The sequence below is a fragment of the Papaver somniferum genome, chromosome 5 (assembly GCF_003573695.1).
Source record: "Papaver somniferum cultivar HN1 chromosome 5, ASM357369v1, whole genome shotgun sequence".
Classification (NCBI taxonomy): Eukaryota; Viridiplantae; Streptophyta; class Magnoliopsida; order Ranunculales; family Papaveraceae; genus Papaver; species Papaver somniferum.
The window spans coordinates 202,567,153-202,592,472 of NC_039362.1; the positions used below are offsets into that span (position 1 = coordinate 202,567,153).

The 25,320-nt window shown below is 36.5% G+C and overlaps 2 protein-coding genes across 7 annotated transcripts; one reads left to right on the forward strand and one right to left on the reverse strand.

Annotated features, from left to right (window-relative positions):
- The first annotated feature begins 5,086 nt into the window (after positions 1-5,086).
- On the forward strand, positions 5,087-7,433 carry LOC113284337 (F-box/FBD/LRR-repeat protein At1g78750-like). Of its 6 annotated transcripts, none has more exons than XR_003328106.1 (4): positions 5,087-6,101; positions 6,268-6,484; positions 6,715-6,806; positions 6,954-7,433. XR_003328106.1 is itself a non-coding variant. In XM_026533773.1 (4 exons), exons 2-4 carry the CDS (start codon positions 5,497-5,499, stop codon positions 7,248-7,250), a joined length of 1,119 nt encoding a protein of 372 aa, XP_026389558.1. In that variant the 5' UTR covers positions 5,087-5,321; positions 5,420-5,496; the 3' UTR covers positions 7,251-7,433. The 6 variants fall into 6 exon arrangements, 4 of the variants coding, with proteins under 4 accessions (XP_026389558.1, XP_026389559.1, XP_026389560.1 ...); XM_026533773.1 differs by lacking the exon at positions 6,715-6,806 and having other exon boundaries at positions 5,087-5,321; positions 5,420-6,101; XR_003328105.1 differs by having other exon boundaries at positions 6,268-6,806.
- An 800-nt stretch (positions 7,434-8,233) lies between these two features.
- LOC113284338 (protein EIN4-like) lies at positions 8,234-11,582 on the reverse strand. The gene is made up of 2 exons (XM_026533776.1): positions 9,050-11,582; positions 8,234-8,936 (listed from the first exon to the last, which is right to left on the reverse strand). Exons 1-2 carry the CDS (start codon positions 10,817-10,819, stop codon positions 8,400-8,402), a joined length of 2,307 nt encoding a protein of 768 aa, XP_026389561.1. The 5' UTR covers positions 10,820-11,582; the 3' UTR covers positions 8,234-8,399.
- Positions 11,583-25,320: the final 13,738 nt, after the last annotated feature.

Sequence of the window (25,320 nt, forward strand, 5' to 3'; positions counted from 1 at the left end):
ACGAGGAAACCGCAAATGCAGAAAAACCCCGGGACCTAGTCCAGATTTGAACACAACACTGTATTAAGCCGCTACAAACACTAGCCTACTCCAAGTTAACTTCGTACTGGAATGTAGTTGAGCCATAACCAAACTCACACTGATCAAGGTACAGTTGCACTCCTTATATCTCTGAATCCCAGCAAGACTCTATGCACTTGATTACCTTAGCTGATCTTACCCACAACTAAGAGTTGCTACGACCCAAAGTCGAAGACTTGATAAACTAATCTGTCTCACACAGAAAAGTCTATTGAGTAGATAAATCTGTCTCCAACAGATATACCTATGAGTTTTGTTCCGTATTTTGATAATTCAAGGAGAACATGAACCAATTGATATACCAGACTTATATTCCCGAAGAACAACCTAGAAATATCAATCACCTCACAATAATCTTAATCGTATGGAAACGAAACAAGATATTGCGGAATCACAAACGATGGGATGAAGATGTTTGTGACTGCTTTTTATCTTGCCTATCGGAGATTAAATCTCGAGCAAATCTCAGAGAAGATAGTACTCAATACGATAGAAACAGGCAAGATTAGAACACACAACTACAGAGAAAATAGTTGGGTCTGGCTTCACAATCCCAATGAAGTCTTCAAGTTGTTAACCTACAGGGTTTTGGAAAAACCTAAGGTTAAAAGAGAATCGACTCTAGTCGCAACTAGTATCACACAATAGGTGTGGGGATTAGGTTTCCCAGTTGTTAGAGTTCTCCTTTATATAGTCTTCAAATCAGGGTTTGCAATCAATGTAACCTTATTAACAAAGCATTCACTATTCACCGTTAGATGAAAACCTGATTAGACTCAAGCTAATATCTTTCAACTGTTAGATCGAACTTAGCTTGTTACACACAAATGAAAAGTGACTTCATTTAGATATGAGTAACCGTACCTAAACGTGTACACCTTTGTTGGCTCAACAATAGTTAACCGAAGTTAGCCATATGAACACTTTCATATCAACCTTATTCATCTTAACCATAACTAGTTCAAATGACTCAAATGAAACTAGTTTTAGAGTTGTTCAATTTTTTATATTCCCATAGAAGTATACAAGACACAACTGAAGCAAAATCGATTTTGATTCACTCGAATCAAGTCATGAACATTATAGCCACGGTTTGCAAAATATTGCATTCCTTATTATAGATATATAAATGTATTAGTTCATGAAAAAACCGATTTTAGAACATAACCCACTCAAGTATGCAAACGGGTACACATACCTTAGTGGCCGAACTAAGTTTGGGTTCGCCAGTATGCAAACGGGTACGCGTACCACCAAACTCAGTAAAGTCCCAGAACTTGAACCTCACGCCAGTACGCGTAGCGGTATACGTACATAGTTCCCGGACCTATACTAAACCAATCAAGTGCGCAAATCCGATGTGGTTCTAAAGGCGTAAGGAACACGACTGTACCTTGATCAGTGTGAGATTGGTTAGGGCTCAACTACATTCCTGTCCGAAGTTAAATTGGAGTAGGCTAGTGTCTGTAACGGCTTAATACAATGTGGTGTTCAAATCTGAACTAGGTCCCGGGGTTTTTCTGCATTTGCGGTTTCCTCGTTAACAAAACTTATGGTGTTTATGTTATTTCTTTTCCGCATTATATTTGTTTATATAATTGAAATATCACAGGTTGTGCGTAAGTTCAATTAATTGTGAATCCAACCTTTGGTTGTTGATTAAATTGATTGACACTTGGATATTGGATTTTGATATCGTCCAAGTTATTTCTTATATTCAATCAGGCTCGAAAATTCCTATTTGTTTGATTGCAGATTGAATTGGGAAATTTAGATATAACTCTTTGATATACTTTTCTTAAGATTGAGTCTGACTGTCTAATTGATTCCCTTGAAAGTATATTGGAGTTAGTCCATACATATTGCTAAGCGAAATATTGGGTATGGTTGTTAGACCCCCGCTTTTTCAGGGCCATAATCCACAATGCCACTAGGATTATCAGTTTTAGCAACCAGAGTAATAAATGTGCTATTTACCTTTTCAATGAGTTTAGACATTCTTGATAGCATCAACAAAGTCATCACCAATAATATCCCAACAAACTTTGAAAAAGTGAATTGAAAAACCATCTGGTTGAAAAAGTGACTTGAAAAACCATCCGGCCCAGGAGATTTACCAAATCCTATAGAAGCAAGAGTAGTAATCACTTCATCCCTGGTGACATGTTTAATAAGAGCAGCTTTAAAGGCTTCATCAACAACTTTCTCAAAATGAAGAGTATCAATTAATTCACCATTTGTTTCCTCCCTTCCTTCCTCATCATAGAGTTTAGAGAAAAAAATCTATGCATTCTAAAGCTATCTCCTTATCATCCAATAAAACAACTCCCTCTCTAGAAGTAAGATTGACAATGTTGTTCCTTGACCTCCTCTCTTTTAAGGAATTGTGAAAAAAAGTGAGTATTAGAATCACTCAAATCTAACCATTGAACTCTGGATATTTTTCTTCTTCATTGATTCCTCATATCTTGTTATCTTAGCATAATGTTGAACTACTTCCTTCTCCTTTCTAGCCAACACAGGACACGGAGAGAAGCTTGTGCCTGCTGCTAAACCTAAGTTATCTCATTTTTAGCTTCCATAACTTGATCAAAAAGTTTTATAAATCTTTCTCTATTTCATTTAGTAATAGCTACCTTTGCTTTCCTCAGTTTAGTCATGAGTATAAACATATGATTACTCATGACCTTGCCAACCCAAATCTGTCTAATCAAATTAAGAAAATCAGGTTCTTAAGTCATACAATTAAAGAATCTAAAAGGACAAGGACCATGTTTTCTCTTTTCAAATATAAAAGCAACACCAGGAGAATGGTCAGAAATACCAGGAGAAAGAAATTCTGCTTTTGACTCCACAAATTGATCAATCCACTCCATATTAACCATGACTCTATTAATCTTAAAACCAATTTTTAGGGACCCCTTGTTTATTGAACCAAGAAAAAACAACAACCAGAATAAGGTAAATACATGAGACGGGCCTCTTGAACACAATTACTCATAATCTCAGCTCCACCAGTCTTCTCAGTTTGAGACATAATAAAATTAAAATCTCCTAATATAATCTAAGGTCTAGATCTATATTGAATAAAATTGCAAATATCTTCCCACAAGGAACGACGAATGTCAATGTCACCATAAACAAAAGTAGCCACAAAAGAGATCCCCTTCACAGTGTCAACCAAAACAAAAACACACTGAGCAGTAAAATGAAGGACAGTAATCTTGACCATACAAGGGTCCCAACCAATCCAAATCCTACCAGAGTTATCATTATTATAATAATCTAAGAATTGCCATGAAGGAATTATTTTATGTCTAATTCTACTAGCACGAATCTCTTAAACATGGGTTTCTACAACACCAATTGTTGAGATATTGTTTAATCTAATAAGGGAAGCTACTTCTACTTGTTTTAGAGGGTCATTAATTCCTTTAATATTCCAAACTGCAATTTTAAACATTACGAATTCGGGTAAGATTTGATTCCTTACCTCTACCAGACCTTTTAAGATCCGAGCTCTTAGAAGCCAAAGCCTGCTTAGAGGAACCCACCTCATTATTCTTAATTAAATGAGCTCTAACTCCTCCTCATTCACCAGCAATAAGAGAGGCATTATCATTACCCTTCTGATCACCATCCAGAAAATTCTTAGGTTGAGGATGGGGAACATTAAGGTCTTGATCAATTAGAACCTCAAACATATTAATAGTATCAATAACACCCCCACTACCAGACAGAACCAGAACCACCTCTACTTTTCTCTAGAACAGGAAGTGGATGCTTAACACCATTCATTTGACAATCCATCCCAGAAGAATTATCATTGACTTGGTGCCCCGAACTGGTACCTTCATTTTCTATATTATCTCTATGTCTTTTAGAACCTTTAACAATCCATCCTTCTTTATTAGGAACATTCTTCTTACCCTGTATAATTGGATCCCGTTGCACAATCTCAACCACCTTTTTACAAGCAATAGAAGAATGATTGAAGGTTTTACAATGAGAACACATCGTAGGTTTCCATGGGTACTCAACAAATACTTCAAATGCCAGACTACCATCCATATAAACAGGAATGTAGCTAGAGAAATCACAAGAGGTATCTATCTCAACACAGACACGAGCATAACTCATTCTAGTTCTATTTAGAGTCTGTTTGTCAAGCATAATAGAAACACCAACACAACTAGCAATACTGCTCAAACCTTTTGCACTCCACATATACAAAGGAACTTTTCTAATATTCATCCAAATTTGATAATACACAATTCTTCTAAGTCTTTTTCAAGGTTCCTACTCCAAGGTCGAATAACAAATAGCTTACTTAAAATATAGAAAACCCCCTCTCCAGAACAACAATTCTATCTTCTTCAAGAGAAAAATCAAAGAAAAAAAATAGATTCACCACTTAAAGTCATGTTAAACTCACCCTTAGGTTTCCATTCTCTTTCGACAACATATTTCACCGCCATAAACGAAGAACGCTTACCTACAAAAGCACCAACCATCAGATCTTGACATTTCTTAATATCATCAGTAAAATTCGCTAAGGAATGTGAAACATCCTTCTTCCCATTCACAATAGCAAGGTTTCACCTCAACTCAGCTTCCTGAGGTTGAGATTTATTTTCAGAGAAAAAATCCGACCAAACAATAGAGACAAACTTTGGTGTCTCTTTTGAGAATAAAGGATTAGAAGCCACGTTAGGAGAACCCCAACCACTCAATCCATCACCAAAAACCATCGAATTAAGATCTCGTTTAGATTGACCCTCTACATCACCGGAGCTGTTCAACAGAGGTGGGAAACTGCCAGACTCATTCCGCCGCCAGGGACAGACAAAAGAAAAAACTACCACGAACCCGAAAAGCAAAAATCGCCCCACCTCACACCTTCTCTCCTCACGTGATTTCAGACCTTGGCTATCCTTGGGATTTGAAATGTTGAACCCACAGCCAATTTAACATTATTGATTTAGATTTAACCGTCTGACCATGTTTATAACCTCGAGAAGTCAAACCAGTACTGTGAAGTCCAGCTCTACCGCTCTTTAAAATGCTTCTCCAGCTCCCCTGTTTATAACCTCTTCTTCCCAAAAGCATCAATCTCTAACTCTTTTTTGCATCAATCAAGATTACCCTTTTGGGGTTTTGACGCTCGAAGGCTTCAACTTGGAGTTTAAAGTTTAAGCAATTGCATGCACTTCAAGATCAGCCCATCTCTACACTGAAAGGTACTTGATTCCGTTCCCATATTTTGGATTTAGGGGTTTTCAACTACAAAGAATTGTTCTCTGCAAATTTGATGTTTAGGGTTTTTGTTTCTGCTCAGAGAGATTTACTGCAAAATTGGATATTTGGGTTTTGGAACAACAAATTTGGTGGGTTTTCTAAGGTCTACTTGAAAAAATGGTAGAAGAAACAAGAAACGCACCATATTTTAATGGGGAAGATAGAATCAGCAGGTTACAGGATGAACTAATTCACTACATCTTGTCTTTCATTGATATGAAATATGTTGTCCAGACTAGTGTTCTGTCCAAAAGATGGATAGATATTTGGAAATCTATCCCCTTTCTAAACTTCAATAGGGATTCATTTTCAGAAGACAGAAAAGATAGTTTCATAATGTTTGTAGACATGGTAATATTTTTTCGCAAAGAGTGCAATATTCAGATGTTTAATCTGCAATGGATGAACTCTGCCTATGATACTTCAGTGGTAATGAATGTTAAAAGATGGAGCCTTGGTGCTGTTAAGTGTAATGTGAAAGAATTTTGGTTACTGATCACTCAATGCCATGATTCGACATATGAAATTCCTCACCGTCTCCTTAATTGTAAATCACTGGGGAAGTTGGTTATTGGTATGTCTGGTCATGCCGAATATGCAGATATTATTCTACCAAGTTCAATGAGTTTACCTCAGCTAAAAACATTGGCTTTTTTTGGATTATCAATCACAAATGCAGAATCATTTACAAGACTCTTTTCAAGTTCTCCAGTTCTCGAAAGGTACGCTTAAATAATTGTATTATACAAACTAATAATCAAAGGAATTTGACTGTTGAGTCTCTCAGCCTTAAGAAGTTCGAGTATTTTGATGCTCGTAGTAGACATCTTTTGCCGCATAATGGTATTACAGCTTATGTGCTCCAAATCTGGAAGTCTTCACTTGCAGATCTTTCTTGTCACGAGATTTTTCTCTAGAAATCTGTTCTCCACTATCAGGGGTTAGTTTTACTATGAAACTCGAAGCAAAAACAGAAGATGAGAATGCAGAAGCATATTCAAAACTGCCGTCAACAGAAAAAGATGTGTATGCTAAACGTATGATGAAATTTCTAGGAGCGGTTTATATGGTGAAAGCAATGAGATTATCACCTGGTTTTCTTGAGGTATGGGTACTTCCTCTCTTCCATGAATTAAACATCTTAACATATTTTTGGAAGCGGTGCAAGTATGTTTCACTGCCTAGTCATGTTATCTTCCTACACCTTAAGTAGTCTTGGTTGAGCGAGATTTTTGCTGCTATACTGTTTGAAAATTTTTCTTTTTGCATCGCAAGCTCCTGACTTACCAGACTATCGGCCACCTCACTTACTTAATCTAAAATATCTGACACTAGACATGTGGTGTACAAGAGGTTGCTTGCGGGCTATAGCATACTTGCTCAGCATTTCTCCTAAAGTAACTAAATTTTTTCTCGAATCCAAGGAGGTAACATTTAACTAATTTTTTATGTTGTCTGCAATGTCGTTCCAGCACCCTGATATGCTATATATCTTTTTCATGTAACTCATTTGGCGACATTTATATTTATGTAACATTCGAGTGACCTATTAGTTGTTGTGATTGTTTGAATAGTCAAATTTAGCAAACGTTGGAGATGATTGGGATGCGGGACTGTCATTTCCAGAAATGTTGCCATGCCTCAAGCTTGTCCAGATTAAAAAAGTGGAAGGATGTGATAACGAACTCAAATTTCTTAGTTTTTTGTTGAAAAATGCGACGACTTTGAAGAAAGTGGTGCTGTATCCTCGTTCTACTATCAAGTCGCCTAAGAGAGTGAAAAGGCAGTTTAGGGATAAGCTAAGAGCACTCCCAAGAGCTTCTTCCCACATCAGAATGGAGTGGCCAGCTACAAAAAGTATCCGTATATGATAAACTAACAACAGGCTTCCCTTGCGAGATCTAGTTACTTTGAGGTTCTTCCTTTTTGCTTTACTTTTGTTATTTAGCGATAGTCTTCTTCTGTGTAAAGAATGGCTGGAATATCTATTTAGGAATCCGTTAAATGCTAGTTAAGTCTGTGCTTCAGTGCTAATTAACTGAACTTTTCTACAATAGCATCTTATTCTCTAGCTTCATAATTGTGTTTTCATCCATATCTGAATCAAACGAGGCGAGGTGGTAGTTTAATTTATTAGGATGGCACAGCATCGTTGCCTCACACAGCTTAAAGAATGTACCCGATCTTCTTCACATTGGCAGAGAGCAATTCAATGGAAGTTAACTTATATGAACACCTTACTATAGTGGTGGTGTCTCAAGTGTGTGAATGTTTTTCTTAGCTACTAGTATGAGTCTGAAAATGGAATTTGGTAGATTCAGATTGAGTTACCCTTGTGGGTATGCACATGCTATGGTCGGATCGGGGTTGCACACTTCATCCACGTGTAATAAGTTATCACCTGCAGCCCAACCTTTGCGGTCACATACTGAACTTATCATCTGCAGCTATGCGCACAAGGAAGATAGCGCAAGATATCTCATTTTTGGAATTTCTCAATCTGAACTAGTTTTCTGAATTTGGTTAGCATGAGCTGAGTTCAAAACATTTTGAGCTAACTTGTTGCAGTGAAGTTGGAACCTAATAAGCTACTCCTCTATCAAATTGCATGTAAGTTTATGTTGCACTGTGGCAGATACCTGTGGCAAATCCAGTGTAAGCAGCATTTCCTTTTCTATAACCAGCTTTGGCAACCAAAACAATGCCTAGTAAATTTAGCTGTCTTTTAAGTTAAAAGGCCTTTTATGTGCAAAGGCCAGCATAAGTGGGCTAGAGATTTTTTTGAGGCTGATTTGATAGAAGTTGCATAACCGGGTGTTAACCGGAAATAAGAGAACAAAGATGGAGTTCTTTGAAGAAGTATATTATTATTCCAATAATTAAAAAAAGTTCTAAAATTGGCATAATTACAGTACATGGATCAATTGAAAAGCTCTAAAACTCTTTGAAAGAATAAACATGGTAAGCTACTCAATTTAGTATACAATGTTACTTCTACAGACTTCATTTCGACAAACACATTAGATTGAAAGTTTTAAGACCCTACGAAATTCGTCAGCCAACCCCTTTAATAGAACTGGTTTCCTAATTACACCATTCATTCCCACTTGCAAGCATTTCTCGCCTACATTTTCGTCAGCACTCGCAGTCAAAGCTATGATAAATGGCTTATTCCCGCTGCGATACTTTCGTATTCTCACTGCAACTTCAAACCCATCCATTTCTGGCATGTGAAGATCTAATAGAACTATATGAAAAAAGTTTCCTGTCGAACCAAGAGTATTTAAGCATTCAAATCCAGATGCAACAGCAGAAACATTGCAACCAAGTTTTTCAAGCAGTTTACGTGTAACAAGTCTGTTGACTGCATCGTCATCAGCTAATATAACTTGAAGCCCTCTGAAAAGAGAATTTGAAGGCGGGTGATCCACTGATGCTTCTGGTTCGAACACAGAAGCTCCTCCAAATGATGGTTGAAGATGAAATCTAAGTATCAGGGTCATGATTTGAGGAATGCCGCGGGAGTTCGGAACAACTCTGATGTTCCCTTGCATCATCTGCATGGTGTTTAGATGAACTTGAGTATGAATCATGAAAAGGACTTACCGGTATTGAGATGCTGCAATCTATGAGGATCAGATCAATAAAACAAACAATTCATTAAAATTACCTGTACGAGCTTTTGACAGACACTGAAGCCAAGTATACTCTCAATTCCGTCACTGTTGTGTTTCCTGTTAGAAATTGGTACTGGCATCATCGAGTTGTCCTGAGAATTACTGCTGTTTATGGAAATCTCAAATTTGACACTAGAATATCCCCCATACGAGTTGGGTGTCCATCTTTGGTCATTCCTAATATGATTTGCATTTGCTGAGGAAACCTGGAAACTTACGTGTCCTCCTGAATCCCAACCATTCAAAAGATTACCAATCATATGTAGCAAAACCTGAAAAATCCTCTTTTCATCACCCAACACATAATCAGGCAGTGAATTTTCGATATCAAGAGAGAAGTCAAAATCATGAGAAACACAGAAGCATTTGGCTAAGCAAGCTGCTTCCTTTACCATGGAATGAAGCCGAAATTTTCTTAGCTCTAACGCAAATCTTCCATTACCCGTTGCAGAAATTTCCATTACATCATTTATCAGTGTTGAGAGCACACTACTTGTTTTTGCCATTGTATCAATAACAATCCGTCGCCCATCTCCTACATTCCCTTGTTGGATCATCGAAAGCAAGCCTGAAATCGAATGCATCGGCCTTCTCATTCCTTTACTCATCACCTTCTGAAATGAGATTCTCGCTTGACTTGCCATCATAGCATCCTTTCTAGCTTGTAGAAGTGCCCGATTCTGCTCCACAAGTTTCTCCCGCATCAACTGAGATTCTTCGAGCACTGCAGCATGGGATAGTGCCACAGCAACCTGATCAGCAACCACTTCAACTATTTCCAATTCATGAATGCTCCAAACTCTAGAACTTTCACCAGGAAGAACTAAAACGAGAATAGCGTAACAAGCTTGGATCAACTCCGGTGTTCCACCTTTGAAATCCGAAACTCTCAGCATTTGCATTCTAATAGCAGCTACAGCACCTACTTCATCAGACCCACTGCAACTAGCTAATCCTAATGCAGAATCTGGTCTAAGAATCTTGGCTCCTTCACTCCCCTCAATCTCTATTACATCTGGATCCGAAATTGGAATTGAATGACTGTAAGGTTTGGATGATTTCTTCACATTTAGTTCATGTGTGAGATTCAATTCCGTGTTGCCTTCATTAGGCATCCAAACAGCGCAGTTTTTCAGGTCTAACGTCTTCGACAGTTCAATCAGAGTTGTATATAATATAGTATGCCTATTAAGAGACTTACGTATCTCATGGGTCAGCATCCGAACATGCCAACCTGCTTCTTTTTGTTTCTTCATCATCCCAACTTCCCTATCCAGCTCCCACGCCTTTTTCTTCAGAAAAACTTCTCTAACTTTAACTTTGAGAAGGAGAGGTATGAGAGTTACCAGAGTAATCGCAGTTGCACATGAAACAAGAGCCGTGAGAAATTTAAACACAGTTAATGCAAGCATTAACTGAAATGGATGCACACTGTAAGTCCACGCATTGAGTAGATGTGTCATTCCACAGAGAACTATAAATGCAATGAACTGAAACAGAACCCATTTGAATGGAACATTGGCGCAACTAAGGAAGTAAAGAAGTTCAATAGGTATCGAAAAATAAGCCGTGGCAATTAGAAAGTCACTAACTTTCTGGCACTGTAAAATGGTCTCTATACTCCACCAGTAACCTTCTTCTTCGTCGCAATTACAATTAGAAAATCCATTGTCAGCGGCAGAAACCGATACAAATTGATGAAACACCAACAACCAAATTACTACTAGTCTTTTTAACATTGTAATGAGTACTGCTTTTTTCATCACTTATGTCAACAAGTTCATTCATTAAACCCTTAACAATGAAGCAAGCTAATCAATGAAGGAAAAAGATACCCCCATAATTACAGAAATTCTTCTCTTTAAAACCCAAGCTCAACAATCCACCCCTATGCCAAAAATGCTTCTTTCTAAAATCAAAACCCCACTTTTCAAATTTTAAGATCCACCACTCTAATCACTTTTCAAATTTCCAATTCCACTTGGAAGGGTCAGCTCACGAGCTTATTCAAAATCATACTTTTCTTTGATCAATAAATTTGGGTCATAATCAGTTCAAGTTCTAAGATTAAGTTAACAACAAAATTGGGGAAAAACCAAGAATCAAGAGAATCTGAAACATAAACAGTATGAAGTTACTTACACAACCAAGTGGCTTTCTCAGATCTTATGAGTAATCTTCTTGAACCAATTACTAGACACTGAATCAAACTTCAGCGAACAATCTCTGACGGTCTGAGTAAATTCAACAAAGCTGCAATTTTTAAGATACCCAGACCAAAATCACAGACTTTTCTTCTTCAATACAATTAGATTGACTTTGCATTTCATCCATCAAAACTAAAATAAAAAATAACCCAAACACAGAACCAGCTTGTGTGAGAAAGTAGAACTTTTGGGTCTTGTTTTTGTTCTTCTCATAATAACAACAGAGCTTAGAATAACAAGTACTAGAAGGAGAAGGAGAACAGAACAGGACTATTTGAAGACTTGAAATGAAATTTATCTGATTTTTTATTTAACTTTAGTTTTCTTGTTAGATACTTGTGTATTTTTGGGGTAATGGGACCAATAGGTGAAGAGAACCTAGACTGACTTTGTGCATATCTTTTGGGAAATCTACTAGGTATCTGTTTTTCAGATATTTTTCTTTACAAGTACAAGAAAATATATTGTTGGGATAATGACAGCAGATGTAATTAGTATAAAGACACTCCATCATCTGTATGCTCACTGTAAAGAGTTTGGCAACAACAGGTGGATAATAAGCATGGGCAATGGGCATGGTGTTGGATGCATTTGGATATCAATTAGGGCTGTCAACGGGTACCCATTATCCGGATCCGGCAGATTTGGGTCCGATTCCGGGTCCTAAAGTTGGACCCATTAGTAACTTAGGACTCGACGGGTAATTACCCGATTGGACTCGAATCTAAACGGGTTCAAACGGGTAATACCCGTTGCGTACCCGCGGGTATCGGGTACGCGTTTATTCATACTTTTATTCATGTTTTTGCTAGTTTTAGCTTTGATATTTTACTCGTTTTAAAATGTTCTCTTACATTTTCTCTTTATTTAGTACATTAATAAGAAATAATAATAAATTTTATAAAAGTTATTTAAATCCAAGCCAAAAAGAGCCAAATATTAAGTTTTTGAGGTTTTTTTAATAGTTTTCTTAAGACCCAACGGGTACCCGGGTATTTAAACGGGTCCGGTTCTGGGTCCACAAGTGTAGGAACCGGACCCGGAATCGTTAGGAACCGGATCCGACCTTTATAAGTAGGGTCCGGGTCTAGTGATATCCGGGAGGACCCGGACCCGTTGACACCCCTAATATCAACCCTTGAAGTCACTAGAAAAAACATTTTGGGTATTTGGATACCAGAAGCAGACATTCACGGAAGTCAAAAGTTAAAAAAAATAGAAGTAGACAAAATTTACTCTAGAAGTGTTGAGATTATTAGTCCCACATTGTCTGGGCATCTAAGATCCTGCAGTTTATAATCCCTTAGGGCCTCTCCACTCATTGCCAATTGGTTTTGAGTTGGATGCACGTATTCTAACATGGTATCAGAGCAGGCTATTTGCGACGAGTCGATGACCGCGCCTTTACTCCGCGTCACCCGATTTAATTGTCCACGTGTTAGACCCAACGAGGCTACACGTGAGGGGCGTGTTGAGATTATTAGTTCCACATTGTCTGAGCAATCTAAGATCTTGCGGTTTATAATCCTTTGGGCCTCTTCACTCATTGCCAATTGGTTTTTAGTTGGATGCCCGTATTCTAACATGGTATCAGAGCAGGCTGTTTGCGACGAGTCTTTGACCGGCTACACGTGAGGGGGTGTGTTGAGATTATTAGTCCCACATTGTCTGGGCATCTAAGATCCTGCGGCTTATAATCCTTTGGGTATCCAACTCCTAGCCAATTGGTTTTGAGTTGGATGCCCAAAGGATTATAAACCGCAGGATCTTAGATTGCCACAATGTGGGACTAATAATCTCACCAAGAAGCATATAAATTTACTCTAAAAGTTGACAAAATTTCACAATGACTTCTAGAAATACAAAAGTCAGCTTTTTATGAAGCAAATTGTTTTTGCTTCTGACTTATGGGATTGACTTCTGCTTTTGGTATCCAAACAGGCTAGTCCAAAAGTACCTTTTCGATCTCTAGAAATCAAAAAACAAGAAGTTAGTTTGGGCATAAAATTTCAGAATGACTTATAGAAGTCGTTCTCAAATTTTGTTCCCAATATAACTTCTGAGTTTTTTACTTGTTGAAGTCAAAAAGTTATTTTTGAAAGCGTATTTGAACACTTTTTTATTCCTAAAAGTCATTCCAAAATTTTGTTCCCAACTTATCTTCGTATTTTTTTGCTTGAAAAAGCCGACAAGTTATCCAGAGATTCCAGACACATTTTTTTCTTCACAAAGCTAACTTTTAGCTTCTACAAGTTTTTCTCAATTTTTTTTCCAACTTAGATTTTGACCTTTTGGCTTCTAAAACTCGAAAAACTTCTTATTAATGTACAAAAAATTGTTTCTTTAAAGCCTTGCTAGGAAAATCTATTGTGAAAAGCACAAGGGAGGAAAAGAGATGAAATTAACAATACTATCTCATTGCGTCCATGCTACGAAAAACAGCTGGGCAAAAATTCTTCCCACAATACTGATTTTGAGGCATACTGAATTTTTTTAAGCCAGAGCTAACGGTGTCAAAATAGGGGCACTAGATAGAAAACACCATCACCCCTTATCCAGCCTTTTTTGATAATGGCATAACTACCCTTACTTAATTAATTTTAATGATTATGATTGGATTAGTAATAATGATTAATTAATAATGTTAATAATTGATTAAAGTTAAGTTGTTAGTGTTGGTAGAGAAATTAGATCTTTGTTTTTTTGAGAGGAAAAAGAAGAAAAAAAAAACTAGATTATTGAGATTATTGTAATTCAAGATGGGGATTCAAATGACGAAGGAGAATCTTCATCTCGTAAAAAAAATATAATACATGGGTAAGTTTAGTGTCCTTTTTATAGGTTGAATTCCTCAAAAACCTGAACTTTCACATGTAAGTTCGGCGAACCATAGGGAGGTTCGGCTGATAACTGGTATAATACATAGATGAACATCTCGACACAAAATCTAGCAGAGTCGCATCATCCAAACATCATCGAATTCAAAAACTTATTCAAATCAACAGTTCATCTCAAAACCTAGCAATGTACAAACCAGCCGAACATCATTGAATTTCTGAACTTATTCAAGTCAAAAATTCGTCTCAAAATCTAGCAAAATCGCATCAGCCAAAAATAATGTTTCCCTAAATCATATACTAGGTCAAAATAGATATTCCAAGATCAGCCGAACTGATCTTCTGAAAAATTAAAAATGAAGAACAAGCCTAGGTTTGTCTGATAATTTTGCGACTTTTTGAGCCGAACCTGTTAGAGCATAGCTCGATCGACCTCGCATGCGTTGCTATCTCAAGCATGTTTGTTAATGTTAGTGATCAAAACTATGAGTTTTGATTTCTATCCTAGATAGCTAAGTCTCGGACTATGATAGAAAAGTGTAGTTGAGCTCAAGGACTTCATGGCGATTCATCATACAACGACGAAGATCTACACAAGGAACCGTGGAACTTCATCAACAAAAAGGTATGTGGAGACTTGAACTTATCTATCACTCAAAAGTATATCTCTTCTATCTCCTACTTCTTATGAGACAAAAGTCATATGCTATATAGACTGGATCATACACATTTGATATTTCGATCCGAGTATATCTCGCCTATCTATATCTCGAAATCATGTGTTGGTAAGCGTCTCGCTTTGATCAAGTTTATCTTCACCTAGTGACGAAAGTCATGAAAAGTTTCAATTACTTTGAGAATTTCTCTGACGTGAAACGGTCTGTGAATAACGGCTATATAACGTCCTCTGAGAATGTATCAATGATTGGAATGAGAGTTTAGATTACATAACCATGTATTCCTTAATCCAAAGTTTTCGAACTTTGTTGATTGAGAGAAATCGGAGGATTTGGCTTTGCCAAGTCCGCGAACTGACGGAAATTCTCGACCGAGAATTTCTGCTGGGATTTTCCAAAAACTCGTGTGCGTGTAAGTCCGCGAACTGGCGAAAGTCTCTTTGCCGAGATTTTATGCTGAGTTTTGAAAACTCCGCCGGTTGTCTTATGTCCGCGAACTTGTTTGTGAGCTTACGTGGTTATGATCTAAAGATGTGCTATGAACATGAAACTTAAAATAATAAGGAATGCTTTATGCAAACCGTGGCTATAAAGTTCATGAGCCGATTCAATCGAATCAAATCATCTTTGTTTTAATTGTGTGTTGTGTAGTTACATAATATCTCATAGCAATTGAACAACTCTTTAACTAGTTCATTTGAGTCAATTGAACTAGTTATGGTGAAGAAGAACAATGTTAATATGAAATGCTCATATGGTTAACCTTTTGGGTTACTATGTTGAACCAACATACACGCACACGTTTGGGCATGGTTTTCGCATACCCAGTAAACGTATACCCAAGTGTGTGTGACAAGCTAAGTTTTCGATCTAACGGTTGAGAAATATTAGCTTGAATCTAAATCAGGTTTTCATCTAACGGTGAATATGGATTGCTTTGTAACTAAGGCAAAACCCTGATTTGAAGTCTATATAAAGGAGACATCTAACATTGTGCAAAACTAATCCCCACATATCTGTGTGATACTAGTGCGCTCTCTAGAGTCGATTCTCCTTTAACCTTTGGTTTTCTTCTCTAAAACCAGGTTAACGACTTAAAGACTTCATTGGGATTGTGAAGCTAGACCGATACTACTTTTATCGTAGTTGTGTGATCTGATTTTGCATCTTCTATCGTACAAGTACAATCGATTGATTGTCTTGAGATCGTGAGAGTTCTCCGATAGGCAAGATAAAGAAGTCACAAACATCTTCGTCTCACTGTTTGTGATTCCTCGACAAACCGCCTGTGTATTCAGGAAGGATTGTAGAGAGGTGATTGATTAATCTAGGCAGTTTTTCGGGAATATAAGACCGGATTATCAATTGCTTCCTGTTCACCTTGATTTCATATCTTAAGACGGAACAAAACCTAGGGTTTATTTGTGGGAGACAGATTTATCATTTGATAGACTTTTCTTTGTGAGACAGATTTGTTTATTATCAAGTCTGCGATTTTGGGTTGCAACAACTCTTGGTTGTGGGTGAGATCAGCTAAGGGAATCAAGTGCCCAGTATCCTGCTGGGATCAGAGGCGTAGGAGTATAACTGTACCTTGGATCGGTGGGGACTGATTGGGGTTCAACTATAGCCCATTCCGAAGTTAGCTTGGAGTAGGCTAGTGTCTGTAGCGGCTTAATACAGTGTGTATTCAATCTGGACTAGGACCCAGGGTTTTTATGCATTTGCGGTTTCGTCGTTAACAAAATTTCTGGTGTCTGTGTTATTTCTTTTCTGCATTATATTTTATATAATTGAAATAATACAGGTTGTGCGTTCATGATCATCAATTGGAAATCCAACCTTTGGTTGTTGATTGATATTGATTGATCATTGGATATTGGTATTTGGTACCGTCCAAGTATTCCTTGTGTTTGATTAGGACTCGTTGATTTCTATTGGCTTGAGTAATATCAAAAACAAGAGAGAGATATTAACTCCTTGAGATACTTTTATCTAGAATGAGTCTGACTGTCTAGTTGATTCTCTAGCAAAGTATTTCGGAGTTAGTCCATACAGATTGCTAAGCGAAATATTGGGTGGTGTTGTTAGACCCCCGCTTTTTCAATTGGTATCAGAGCAGGCAAACACGTTAAAGACCTCAAAAGTCCGTGTTTGTAGTGATCTGACTCTATGGACAAGAGTACTATCTCTGACAGCGCAACATCAGTACATGACTACTCAGATAAGTTTCAAAGATCTGAAACCACTGAGGAAAACTCCTTCTCGTCTCCTTCAGCCGAATCTAAATTCAACTGGAGGAAATCTCTTGATGAACAGTTGGACGATCTCTCGGATGATAATGATTCTGAAGAAGGACAAAGTCTTGATGAGGAAGTTTCTCAATACATCAAGTTGTTTAATCGTGAATTGAAGGAACAAGGACAACTGCTTGCTTGAGAAAGTTTATGAGTCCTCTCTGTCAAGAAAACAGAAAGTTGAGAAAACTCTTCAAAGGTTATGATGGTGGATACAAACAGTTACAATCTACCGTTAAAGATCATGAAGAAGAGGTTCGCTCAAAAAAATCTGAATGTGATAATCTTCTTCGTAACCTCTGTATATTAAAATAGAGGCTTGCCGAAAGTGAAGCAAGATGTGAATCTCAACAGAAGTGTTTGAATGACAAAGAACGCAGTCTTCTTATCAGAAAGAAATCCTTGGAAACCAAACTCATTGCTGCTCTTAATGAGGTAAAATCACTGGAAGAGAATCTAAATAGGTTCGGTTCTATCTATACAAAACTGTCTTCTATGCTGGGAGCCTGTAAAGAACATCATGATAAACGTGGTCTGGGATATAAAGGAATAGACGCTCCTAACAGTGGTAAGACTAAGTTTGTTAAAGCTGTTAATATTTCTCCATGTGAAGAACCTGTGTCAGCTTGCAAAAACAAGGATTCTACTTCTTCTAAATCTGCTCAAAAGAGAATTACTGAATGTAAGTCCTTCAACTGCTATTACTGCGGAAATAAAAGACACTCTAAGCGAAGGTGTCGCCTTCAGATAAGGAATGAAAAACTTCACAACATTCTTAATTGGATGTCTAAAGAAGTTGTTAAACCTATATCACAGATTGGAATCAACCCTGTTCGACCTCAAGAGATATACTGTGATAAGGCTTTTCCTAATTATGTCTTCAAACCGAAGGATGCCTACAATGGTGGAAGGAAAAACAACAAAAGTGTGGCAGGTGCTGTAAGTCAGTCTGGAAGGAGAAAAAGGAACAGGAGAAAGAAAAACAAGTTAAGTTCCTCTAATTTTCTCAAAAAGGACTGTGAATCCAATTCAGACTTCTTACATGTCAACAATTGAGTCTCTGATCTGAAGAGTCACATAAACAGACTGAGACGGAATATCAAGAAAACATGGAATGTTGTTAACCCAGGTAATTCTAAATTTTCTCTTGATAATACTTCTTCAACTAAACCAGGTAGTTTTTTAAATACCGATGAAAAGGAAAAAGAAGAAGTGAATAATGATGAGAAAGATGCCCATCTTACTACACCCTGACATGTTCATGTTGCATCTCTTTTTAATTTTTGTCTTGTTAAAAAGTGATGCTCTTGATTCTCAGGATTTTTCATCTTGAGAAAGCTGTCAGGATTGTACTGCATTCAATGTTACTTTATTCCGTTTGCTCCTCAACATCTATTTCTTTTACTTTTTGGGATTCCTGGTCTATCATAGGCCCGTACATGCACCAACCCTCACGAACGTCATGTTTCCTAGGGTTTTATGGAATTCCTTATATTTATAATGTGTTCCAGAGGTGCAAAAAGATATTCTAAAAGTCTTTTTGGTGCACAATGGAGGGAAGCAACAAGGTTGATGATGTTGAGCTATGTCCTTTTGATATCTCATGCTTTCATGCTCTTGATCATGAAAACGAAGACAAACTGCCAGTTCAGATTTCTTCACAACTGGTAGGAAATATTCTTGGAGACTTTAAGGTCGTACGCGAATAACTTGGTAGCGAAACACGGAATCTATACTACCTAAAAGACGAGCTAAGGAAGGCAACTGAGGAACTCGTTCTTGTTCAATCCCTGGTTGCAGACATGATTTAGTTGGTTCTAGTTGTTTTCCTAGTATGTCTTCTTTTTGGATTAGTTGGAAGAATAACTAGTGCTTTCAATAGCGATGATTGTGACTACACATAGCTATTTTTGTTTTCATCTTCTTATGTTTATTTTTTAGGTTTATTGTTTTAAATTCTAAAAATATTTGGAGGATGACGTTATTGCAGTATTGATCTTTATGATTTTGTGATATTGCAATTTGATTATAGGATATGCATTGTTTGCGTCCGTGAACTAGAAGGTCCCATATATGTCAAAAGTAAAGTCGTTCATGAATTGGTATTCGTATTGATGAAAGGACGAATGGACTTTTGACAATTACAAAAGTTATGCCTATGCAGTCATGTATTTGATGGAAAATAGGATAAAATCTTTTGTTTGACAAGGATAAAGTCGATTATATTGTTATGATGGAAAATATAATAGATCATTGTATGTTATCCACGGTATTGATCTTCATTGATCCATTTTGTTATGTTTTACCGTGAAGGATCCATTGTGTGTCTTATGTTGAGCACGATACAACTAAGTCGATTATTCTTATTGGCTTTGTTGGTTGTTCCATAAGAGGCTATATGTTGAGCATCATGAACTAAATTAATCATCTTGGTTGGTTATTTAGTTATTTGCTCCGAAAATCTTCTTTTGTCGAGTAAAATCTTTCGACAATTAAATTGATTACTTTTGTGATTAGTTTGGTTGTTTGTATTCCAATTAGATTAATTATGGGTTCTCTTGTAATTAGTCTAATTGAGTTTTCATATATTCCACAAATGCTTGTGTGGAGTATATGAACGGCTATACAAATCATGTTCTATTGGTTGATGTAGTCGTATATTCCGTAAGGTTTTCCTTATGTTGAGTATGTGAACGATTAAGTTAGTCATCTCCGTATGATTACCTTAGTTGTAGTAGCTCCGTAAGTTTACTTATGTTAGGCACTTTCAATTAAATTGATCACTTTTGTGGTTTGATTTAGTTGTGTATTCCAATTAAATTAATCATGGGTTTACTTGTGATTAATTTGGTTGAGTTTTGGATATAGAAAATATTTCTATGGTTTTTGGTGTCCATTTAAAAAATCCTTCTTTTATTTCGAAATTAAGGTCGTTCTTGTTGTTCTTTCGGGAATGATATCAAATGGGGGATAGTTCTTTTGAACTTGTGCTTAATTGTAATATCTTGCGGGGTGTGCGGCTGTGGAATTTTATAGGGGTTATCTTGTATCTTAAAACTCCTTGATCAATGCATTTAGCTTCGGCTTTATGATTGCATCTAAATTAAGTTGGTATGTATTTTTATTTTAGTCTATGAAATTCTCTTGTGAAAATTTCATTATGATCCCGTTCTTGTACCTTTGCCAATTTTATTGACAAAAAGGGGGAGAAATTATGTAGTTCACACTACAAATACATATGGTTTTCGGATCATTGTGTAAGGGGGAGTGGTTTCCATAATCGAGATGGAGTATTGACTAAGGGGGAGTGATACATATCACCATAGTATTATTGTTAAAGTCGTGATGCAATTGGACTTTGATGTTACATAATAATACTTTGTCACTGTATAATAATGATCGAGAATCTCGATTTCTCTCATTGTTATAGCCACGGATCTTCAACAATGGTGATGCTAAACTTACAACCTTTGGGATCATTGGAGTACTTGGAAGGACGAAGATTTCAGGGAAAGTTGAAGATTAGACTATGGAATAGGAGCCACTAAAGTTTATCTTTTTTGTATTCTATATGTATCAATAGTTTTGTCACTAAAATTGACAAAGGGGGAGATTGTTAGAGCATATCTCGGTCGACCTCGAATGCGTTTCTATCTCAAGCATGTTTGTCAATGTTAGTGATCAAAACTATGAGTTTTGATTTCTAGCCTACATAGCTAAGTATCGGACTAAGATAGAAAAGTGTAGTTGAGCTCAAGGACCTCATGGCGATTCATCATACAACAACTAAGATCTACACAAGGAACTGTCGAACTTCATCAACAAAAAGGTATGTGGAGACTTGAACTTATCTATCACTCGAAAGTATATCTCTTCTATCTCATACTTCTTATGAGACAAAAGTCGTATGCTATATAGACTGGATCATACACATTTGATATTTCGAGCCGAGTATATCTCGCCTATCTATATCTCGAAATCATGTGTTGGTAAAGCGTTTCGCTTTGATCAAGTTTATCTTCACCTAGTGACGAAAGTCATGAAAAGTTTCAATTACTTTGAGAATTGCTCTAATGTGAAACAGTCTGTGAATAACGACTATATAACGTCCTCTGAGAATGTCTCAATGATTGGAATGAGAGTTTAGATTACATAACCATGTATTCCTTAATCTGAAGTTTTCGAACTTTGTTGATTAAGAGAAACCAGAGGAATTGGCTTTGCCAATTCCGCGAACCCAGTCCGCGAACTCAGTCCGCGAACTGACGGAAGTTCTGGAACGAGAATTTCTGCTGGGATTTTCCAAAAACTCGTTTACGTGTAAGTCCGCGAACCTAGTCCGCGAACTGGCGAAAGTCTCTTTGCCGAGATTTTCTGCTGAGTTTTGGAAACTCCGCCGGTTGTCTTAAGTCCGCGAACTTGTTTGTGAGCTTAAGTGGTTATGATATAAAGATGTGCTCTAAACATGAAACTTAAATTACTAAGGAATGCTTTATGCAAACCGTGGCTATAAAGTTCATGAGCCGATTCAATCGATTCGAATCATCTTTGTTTCAATTGTGTCTTGTGTAGTTACATAAGATCATATAGCAATTGAACAACTCTTTAACTAGTTCATTTGAGTCAATTGAACTAGTTATGGTGAAGAAGAACAAGGTTAATATGAAATGCTTATATGGCTAACCTTTTGGGTTACTATATTGAACCGACGTACACGTACACGTTTGGGCATGGTTTTCGAAAACCCAGTAAACGTCTACCCAAGTGTGTGTGACAAGCTTAGTTTTTGATCTAACGGTTGAGAAATATTAGCTTGAATCTAAATCAGGTTTTCATCTAATGGTGAATATGGATTGCTTTGCAACTAAGGCAAAACCCTGATTTGAAGGATATATAAAGGATACATCTAGCATTGTGCAAAACTAATCCCCACACGTATGTGTGATACTAGTGCGCTCGCTAGAGTCGATTCTCCTTTAACCTTTGGTTTTCTTCTCTAAAACTAGGTTAACGACTTAAAGACTTCATTGGGATTGTGAAGCCAGACCGATAATACTTTTATCATAGTTGTGTGATCTGATCTTGCATCTTCTATCGTACGAGTACAATCGATTGATTGTCTTGAGATCGTGAGAGTTCTCCGATAGGCAAGATAAAGAAGTCACAAACATCTTCGTCTCACTGTTTGTGATTCCTCGATAAACCGCTTGTGCAGTCAGGAAGGATTGTAGAGAGGTGATTGATTAATCTAGGTTGTTCTTCCGGAATATAAGACCAGATTATCAATTGGTTCCTGTTCACCTTGATTTCATATCTTAAGACGGAACAAAACCTAGGGTTTATCTGTGGGAGACAGATTTATCCTTTGATAGACTTTCTGTGTGAGACAGATTTGTTTATTAACAAGTCTGCGATTTTGGGTTGCAGCAACTCTTGGTTGTGGGTGAGATCATCTAAGGGAATCAAGTGCGCAGTATCCTGTTGGGATCAGAGGTGTAGGAGTACAATTGTACCTTGGATCGGTGGGAGACTGATTGGGGTTCAACTATAGTCCAGTCCGAAGTTAGCTTGGAGTAGGCTAGTGTCTGTAGCGGCTTAATACAATGTGTATTCAATCTGGACTAGGTCCCGGGATTTTTCTGCATTTGCGGTTTCCTCGTTAACAAAATTTCTGGTGTCTGTGTTATTTCTTGTCCGCATTATATTTTATATAATTGAAATAATACAGGTTGTGCATTCGTGATCATCAATTAGAAATCCAACCTTTGGTTGTTGATTGATATTGATTGATCCTTGGACATTGGTCTTTGGTACCGTCCAAGTATTCATTGTGTTTGATTAGGACTCGCTGATTTCTATTAGCTTGAGTAATATCAAAAACAAGAGAGAGATATTAACTCCTTGAGATACTTTTATCTAGATTGAGTCTGACTGTCTAGTTGATTCTCTAGCAAAGTATTTCGGAGTTAGTCCATACAGATTGCTAAGCGAAATATTGGGTGGTGTTGTTAGACCCCCGCTTTTTCAGAACATACATCTGTAAATCCTAATTTCATCTTTGAAATCATATTCTATCGATCAAACAAAATAAAATCAATCAAAAACAAGATGAATTTATTACAAATAACTTGTAATATACATTTGAGAGAAATCAGGATTTGGATTTCGCACTTCAACGTCGCTCACATCGATTTGTGCTTCATTTGCTTGTTTACTTGTTTGATTGAATTAGAATCCAAGATGTTTAAGTTTAAAGGTTTTTTTTGATTTTTAGTTTTTAAGGGTAAAGGACACATTTATAATTTAAATTGTTTAAAGATATATATGTAATTGCACTACCCTTTAGACACCCCTTATAAACCCACCCTAGATGGGATAATGAATTATTATGCCTCGAAAAAATGAGTATGCCTCAAAACATGATTCTTTTTTTATACAAACAGCTGGGAAAAAGATAAAAGTAAATAAATTTGGACCCGAGTAATAAATACCGATTGGAATGAAGCCCATTTGAAATATGCAGGATATGATTTATGAGTTGGACCCCCAACCGTAACAAAGATTTGTTACTTAGATTTGTTACTCATTACATAGTCCCATTTTTTCCCCCAAATTTATGTCATGTCTTTCTCATTCTTCTTATAGTCCTATTAAAAAAATGTGAAACTTGAAAGATAGAGAATGAACTGATTTCATGTTAATTTTACATGTCATTTGTTTTTGCAAGTGTCTCCTGAAATGAGTTTAAGTTCATATTTTCTATTTAAATTACCATTTATAGCATGATCTGATTCCATAGGAGTTTCTTTTTATCAAATATATGATAGAGGTGTTGTTGATTTGTTTTATTGCTAAAACTTAGTGGTAGAATTTTTACTGTTAGACACAGTGTTTTATTTCATAGTAAAGTGGAATTCAAGCATGAGATATTAGAGAACACTTGAATTAGTTGATTACAAGCATTAAAAGAACATTAAACTTGTAAGGGCGGATATGGATATTTCAAATATATCAGAATAAACAGGAGTTAAACCAATCCAGAGTATCTTGATGTTCTTTTGTACGAAGGTTTTAATAAAATTTCAAGACATTTTAAGTTGTGAGCTTCATAATTAGCTTTCTATAAGATAAATTTAGACTTTTGATAATGATCCATTAAGGATAATGAATTTCATGATACTTTTATTTATAAATATTTAAGTTTTCGCATTACAACCTTGTGAACCAGCTTTTTTAATTTAGGAGGTAGGCATTGCTTTAGTAATAAATCAACATGGACGCTAATAGGGATATCACTTTTACCGGAGGAGTACCATTCCAAAGTGTGGGATTTTTTATCTTATGGGAACAATATCTATATACCCCTAGTATGAGGCCCATTGAAAAATACCTTTTCAAGCTTTACAAATACCCCTAACCTTCTAGAAGCGTAAAACCCGAATTTCTAGTTTACCAAAATAAGCTTCTTTAAAACATAAACGTTGAAGAGAAAAACCGACAAATTTATTATCGGTTTCATTTCACTCGTTTCTCTTCCTCTCTCTCGATCCAGAAACCGAAAAAATAATTTAAAAAAAAACTGAAAATAACTGCACAAATCACTACAACTTCAAAAAAAGAAAAAAAAACTACAAACTAGATCCAGGAGTAGATTAATTCAGATATTTTTAAAAAATCTCAACACAAAAACGAAGGAGTATAGGCTTCAGAAAATCAATTTTCTGTATATCTTCAATTGAGTTTAAAAAAAAAATATCAAAATCGAAGGTAAATATCGATTTTACGTTTCAATTAAGTTTAAAATTCATTTGATTTTGATTTTTAGGGTTTCATAAACGGTTTTATTGAAAAAATTGTTGAAACAGTTACTGATTTCTCCTTTGGGTAAATCTACTAAGAATTTGTTTTCAGATATTATTTTTACAAGTAAAAGAAAATATATTGTTGGGATAATGATAGCATGTGCATGATGTAATTAGTATAAAGACACTCTATCATCTATATGCTCACTGTAAAGAGTTGTGCAACAACAGGTGGACAATGAGCATGGGAAATGGGCATGGTGTCGGATGCATTTGGACATTGATCTCGGAAGCCACTAGAAAAAACTTTCTGCATGTATTTGGATATTAGAAGTAGAATTTTCGAAGCAGACAATCTCAGAAGTAAAGAGTAAAAATAAATAAATTTAGAAGCATGCAAAATTTACACTAGAAGCAGAGTAAAATTTCAAAACGACTTCTACA

Bases quoted from the DNA above. Each gene is read 5' to 3' on its own strand.
- LOC113284337 (XM_026533772.1), top strand. From the start codon at position 5,497: ATGGTAGAAGAAACAAGAAACGCACCATATTTTAATGGGGAAGATAGA. The intron at 6,102-6,267 runs GTACGCTTAAAT...CTTCACTTGCAG, and splicing joins AGTTCTCCAGTTCTCGAAAG to ATCTTTCTTGTCACGAGATT. The intron at 6,485-6,953 runs GTATGGGTACTT...TTGTTTGAATAG, and splicing joins TATCACCTGGTTTTCTTGAG to TCAAATTTAGCAAACGTTGG.
- LOC113284338 (XM_026533776.1), bottom strand. From the start codon at position 10,819: ATGAAAAAAGCAGTACTCATTACAATGTTAAAAAGACTAGTAGTAATT. The intron at 8,937-9,049 runs GTAATTTTAATG...AACACCATGCAG, and splicing joins TCTGTCAAAAGCTCGTACAG to ATGATGCAAGGGAACATCAG.